Here is a 6,000-nt window from a genome sequence, read left to right on the forward strand (position 1 = left end):
CTTTTTCTTTTTCCCTTTTTAGTGGATGTGAAATTATTTGATTTCCAATATATATGATATATTAAATCAAAGAATTCAAGTCCTCTCAGAGAGGGCTTCTTGGATGGTATTAAATAACGTCAGGAGTTGAAAGCATTTAGATAGTTTCTCTCTATTTTTTTTAAGACAGTAATAACATGAGAAGTTGAAAAGAAATACGAAAACTGAGTCTGGGAACAAGTAGATTACATTATAAAAGGGTATACATGGGCTATATGTAGCAAATCAAAAGTAATTTTCTACCGAAGCAACATTATACAAGTGAGTCTCAGCATTAGTATCCAGTAGTACAACAACAGCTTTGTCAGTGCACTCCAAATCAATAAAGAAGAGCATGTCTCAGCATTAGTATCCAGTAGCATCCGTCTTGAACTTAACAGAGCAAAGGAAGCAGAGAATACGTGAACGAGTTTTCAAATGATCAGTGTTCCAGAGCACTTCGTACAGAAAGTGGAGGGTCTTGCACTGTGCCTCTAGATATAAGATCGTGATTTAAGAATAAAACAATGACTGTTATATCATCGTGAAAGTGGCGTCGAACCTTCTTGTCAATCCTACGTAAATCTGAATACCGCATCTCTCTTTTTCTTGCTGCTTCTTGGAGTGCAGCCTTGACAAGCCTTTTGGCACTTCCCTGCATTAGAAAAAGTTCAATGAATACAAGCCAATATTGCACGAGGCCAATAGCATAACCCAATAGTTATCAGTTAGAGCTATCTTTAAATTGGACTATTTACTTTGAAGAGAGCGAGAGAGAAACAAATTTCAATATGTTCATATCTGCATTATAAATCTAAATGTACACTCAACTACGTCCCAATTGTACATTGCCCGTTGAAGAAAAGATAAGAAGGTAAACATGTAATTAAAACATCACAAGTCTAGGATCTCGGCTACTTGAAATCCTAGTCAACAATTGACAATTCAACTGCTTTGAGGATTTAAATACCAACATATGCTGAAACAATTCAACCAACACACATAAATACAATATAAAATTCTAAAAAATATACTCCTTTTAATCTTATTGACTGATTTCTTGAGATCTTACAGATGATGCCTAAGCCAGTAAGTCCACCTATACCAATTACAGCTTAATATCATACTACTTATGCCTAATTACAGCCATGAATTCAACTGACAATCACCATGGCACCATGCTGCCCGCCACCCTTGAGACATTCTAATGTCAAAGATAGGATGCATGTGAAGAATGAAGTAAGCGTCTATAATTTGGCATAAATGCAATAAAATATCCCTTCTTTCTGGAACATGTCCTACTCTTATCATCCATAAATTGTACCTGAGTGTTCTATCTTCTATGTAATGGCTGAGTGGAAAATTAGATATAGAGTAGCTTAATATAGGTTAAAGTGTTATATGGATTAGACACTTAAAATAAGCAGATGCACAAGTAAGGATTCAACTTTAGTGCACACAAGAATGATTGGAGGGGGAAAAAAAAAAGGAGAAAGAGGACAAAATCTTACTGCATGTGGATAACTGTGGACAATATCCACAGCTTTCTCATTACTCAAGTGTTCCCAAAGCCCATCGGATGCAAAAATAAGAAAGGAATCATTCGGATGGAGAGGATGGGAAATGATAGTTGGATTAGCACTCAAGATAGGCATGTTCATTGGTTCAGGAAGTCTGAATTTTCCATTAATTGGTTCTCTGTTGTACTGCACATGTTTCATATACAGGTCGCCTATAGATCTAGAAACCTGCATCAAACAAAATGATTGAAGCTTGGGACGTAAGATCTCTACTTGTGAAGAAACAATAAAAATTTAGAAACTAGACGAAGATATTCATCTAAAATAAAATGTGCAAGAAATTTACATAACTCAGTTGACTTCCATATTAACATACATCTGTCAGGGCAAAGGGGAAAAGAGAGATCAAATACGCTTTTTTACTTGAATAATATCAATAAACAATGTATCACAAAATTTTCAAACAACTGATTGGCCTTTGTCTTTTTATAAGAAATTACCTCACATCCTCAAATGTATTAATTCATCACTTCCAACAAACAAAAGGAACCTATAGTTCTACCTAAAGAATGTAATCCCATAGTATACTTATACAGAACTTTACTGCATGGTTTTGTCAATGCCATATACTATTCTGCTCTGTGGTTTAGCTTCTACTAATTCTGAGACTCTCTCCCATCAGGCATCCATACTATCCTACAGTGCAAAGAAAGAACAGTGAAATTTGTTCGTATTACTAGCTATAATAAATGGTCAATGAGTTCCTAGAAGCATTTTGACTGAATCACAAACACTAGAAATATAACTTTTGCTTTTGTCACAGCCCAATACCTAAAGATATCTAATCAATTTTTTGCATAATTTCTCAGCACTAACACAAACATCAAAGTAACATTTTAAGATACAGAATATGCCTGAGAAACAAGGAGAATTTCCAAAAGCACCTATTGATGACGCAAAGTATAAGGATAAATATGGTTTCTGAGACAACCTGAATAATCCCCTTTACTCTCCAAACTCCATGTTTAAAAACAACAATCTGGGGATCACTTGGATGCAACTCCTTAAGTTCATGCCTGATGGCCTCAATGTTTGCATTATGTTCTGTTGATAACTGAATAGCAGCAATTTCACCAGTGCTGCCAACTTTCTTCCCTAACACGACTCGAGAATCTCCCAAGTTTGCCACAAAGAGAGTCTGCTGAAATATGACTCCAACTAGACAGCAAGATCCAGTAGTTGCAACTTGGGGATAAGTAGTCCATAACTCAGACACGAGAGCAGTAAACCCTTCTTCGGTTGCTTGAAAAGCTCTTTGAATAGTCTCTGATGTCACAACTCCCTGTGTCTCAGCTGATATTGCTGCATAACCACAAAGCCTAAGAATGCCAACATAAGACCAGCTCCTCATTTAAACTAAAACAAGAAGAAAAATTTCGCTAATAAAGCCAAAGAGAACTTTTATAAAACTTTAAAAAGACTGAAGGTGGAATGTATTTGCCCCTCTATTACCAATTTACCACTGGCACTAGTGTCAAAGCCATCAGCATTGAGCAGAATCCAGTATTTATGCAGGTATTTTTTATGCATTGAGAGTTTTGGTAAGATTTTCTCAGCTTTCCAAATGAAAAACTGCAGTACACTCCAGTGAAGAGAAGGAAAAAAAATGAAGAAATAGAACACTATACAAAACGTTCCGTCGGACACCGTTTAACTAGAGCCGCTCCCATATGGTAAAGAAAGAATAACTGACGCTGAGCCACTCTCCTCCAATTTTTTCACTGTACCAGATACTCTGAACAGTTATCCAATCAAAACAATCTCCCAATGGAAATAACGAGCATAAAGAAGAATCAAACATGTGACCACTCCAAAATTGGACTCTTTTCAGATGTTAAAAGCAAAAAAGACAAACTATCAAAAACACATGCAAAACTCACCCTTTTGAAATCCAATATAAAAGGCTCAAGTGATTTTTAGTTCAATAAACAAAAAAGCTTATCTAATTTAATTTTATATGATAGAATCTCGTCGAACCAAAACCATAGCTTTCAAAATCTCAGAGAGGAAAACAAATTGGTTTGAGAATCAATGCTATCAGTTTCCAATACATGAACCCCCAAATATTCTCTGAAACTTGGCTGATTTAAAACCACAAACGAACGCAACCAAATAGGTAGCTGGGGAATGATCCATATAGAAATGAAGAGGATTCGTGAAATTTGAAAAGTAACCGACCTTGAAAGTGCCTGAACAAGTGATCACAGACATAGCGAGAGGCATCAGGACCACCATGACCATCATAAACACCAACAAAAGTCCCGAACGATCCAGACTCGATCTGGCACTGATCCTCGAGTACTTGATTAGCTTGCATAACAGCCATTGAAAAATCCCCAGACCCATATCTTCCAGTATCTCTATACCAAAGCAACCCGTCTCTCTTTTCTCTACCAACACCAGCAGAGTCAAACTTGCCACTAGTGCAGCTACCGAGCCCAAAAGGCCTAAAACATAAAGAAAGCAGATTCATTAATGCCTGAAGCATCCCACATCTCTCAGTTACGCTGACCCAATCGCATCTCCCAAGATATCCCAATCTGAGACGTTGATGGAATGAACAAATTTATCTTTGACAAGAAAATGGGTGTACAGGATAAGAAGAGAGAAGGGTTGTGGTGATGATGGAGGGTGGTGCCCGGTGGTAGAGGAACAGGGAAAGGATCATGCCATTGTTGGGAGGAGATGGTGTAGGGAAGAGTTCTGTTGGGTGTTGTTTTCAATGTCTTTTGTTTGTATTCTGGTGCGTTAACCATCAATTCGAGGTACGCAAAAAGCGAGTGTTCTTCTTGCGATGCCTCTTTAGCTTACATTCTTTCTTTTTATGTGTTTTTCCATGGAATTGTTTTTCTCTCGTCTTTTTAACTTGCGGGTGAAAGTGAAAACTTTCATAAGGGTGCCACTATCTGTGACTCTCAAGTCCCAAGCTTTAAGTTTTACTTTGGTGAATTTTCATGACTCGGTTTGAGTTTCTACTTTTCTACTTCTACTCGTTACTGCCCACTGGTAAGAACTAAGCAGTAATGGATCGGATGGAGGAAAAAAATTTCACTTCGATTCCAGAATAAAACTGATTGCTGAATTTGGGCCAAACTCTACTTAACCAGAGTTGATAGAAACTTAGGCCTGAGTTAGATTGTTTTTCTATGTTTCTTCGAGTGTTGAAAAAACGAGTATACTTGCTTCTCTATGAACCCATCACATATTTACCAATTTCTATGAAGTTCAACTTTTATTCAGATTAATTATGCCCATTTTTCTGTTTCCTTTGGGATTGACAATTGGAGTCTGGACTCTAGGTAATGCAACACAAGCACTTACTCACGCATCACAGTTAGATTAATGGTGGATGAATTTTACCACTCAACAAATTGCAAAGAAATTTGATCCACAAGTCCTCCCCACCAAGCCAATTTGAAATTAGCTCTGTGTCATTAGGCCACCATTATAGATTCTTTGTCATGGGAGAATAAAAAATGGTCAAGGATAATTTTTATGGTCAAAGAAAACTATTTCACATCAACATTCCTTTTGCACCATTAGTTTTATTTTATTAACATTTTACCTTCAACTTTACAAAAATTGTAACTATCTTATCTATAAAATTAAGTTATAAATTGCACATACTTTGATGTCACATTAATTTTGATATGTTGAATAAGCTTTCACATATTAAATATTACAAAAATGTTTGGTTTAATTTTTAAAAATTACTTTAATAATTATTTATAAATTATTTAAAACTTATAAACATTTAAAATTTTAAGTAATTATATATTTGGTTAAAATATTTATAAGTGATTTATAAATAGTTAACATGTTTAGTAATAATTAACTTATAATTATATTTATTATTAAAATTGCTAAAAAATATTAAATAAAATACAAAGTGAAGTTTTAAAATTAAACAAGGACAATTTGGTAAATTATTTGATCAAACCAACTTATAAGTCTAATGCTTATACTCTTAATTTTTTTTTTTTTTTGCAGTTTATAAGTTGATTTCATCGGCTTATAAATTAAAAATAAATTCATTCCATTTAAATGTTGTTTTTGAAAATTTTTCTTATTTCATATTATAAATTTATTTTGAGATTTTAAAGTAACATTAATTTTTAATTTTTATACCATCCTTATTAGTTTTTAAATCATTTAATATTAATATGTTAAAAAAATCACTATCTAAAAATATTTTAGATAAATTATTATAACCTTTTATATAATTAAGGCTATTAATTATTTTTATTGATTTTGGTGAATAAATGTTAAAGGATGTATCGTGAAACAGATGTAGTATTATTAAAGTAAATATGAGATTGCTAATAGATTTTTCACGAGGACATGACGAGCCAATACATTTATTTATACGGTAACAATGTAATACAATTGCTTGAAGATTTCA

At 34.2% G+C, this 6,000-nt stretch overlaps 1 protein-coding gene across 2 annotated transcripts; it reads right to left on the reverse strand.

The window, feature by feature from the left end:
- Nucleotides 1–195: 195 nt before the first annotated feature.
- LOC110601675 (probable protein phosphatase 2C 42) lies at nucleotides 196–4,458 on the reverse strand. 2 transcript variants are annotated; one of them, XM_021738901.2, is made up of 4 exons: nucleotides 3,777–4,440; nucleotides 2,530–2,900; nucleotides 1,530–1,766; nucleotides 196–673 (listed from the first exon to the last, which is right to left on the reverse strand). In XM_021738901.2, the coding sequence occupies exons 1-4, from the start codon at nucleotides 4,084–4,086 to the stop codon at nucleotides 461–463; spliced, it is 1,131 nt and encodes a 376-aa protein (XP_021594593.1). In that variant the 5' UTR covers nucleotides 4,087–4,440; the 3' UTR covers nucleotides 196–460. The 2 variants fall into 2 exon arrangements, with proteins under 2 accessions (XP_021594593.1, XP_043806998.1); XM_043951063.1 differs by lacking the exon at nucleotides 1,530–1,766 and having other exon boundaries at nucleotides 3,777–4,458.
- Nucleotides 4,459–6,000: the final 1,542 nt, after the last annotated feature.

The sequence above is a fragment of the Manihot esculenta genome, chromosome 15 (genome assembly GCF_001659605.2).
Source record: "Manihot esculenta cultivar AM560-2 chromosome 15, M.esculenta_v8, whole genome shotgun sequence".
Classification (NCBI taxonomy): domain Eukaryota; kingdom Viridiplantae; phylum Streptophyta; class Magnoliopsida; order Malpighiales; family Euphorbiaceae; genus Manihot; species Manihot esculenta.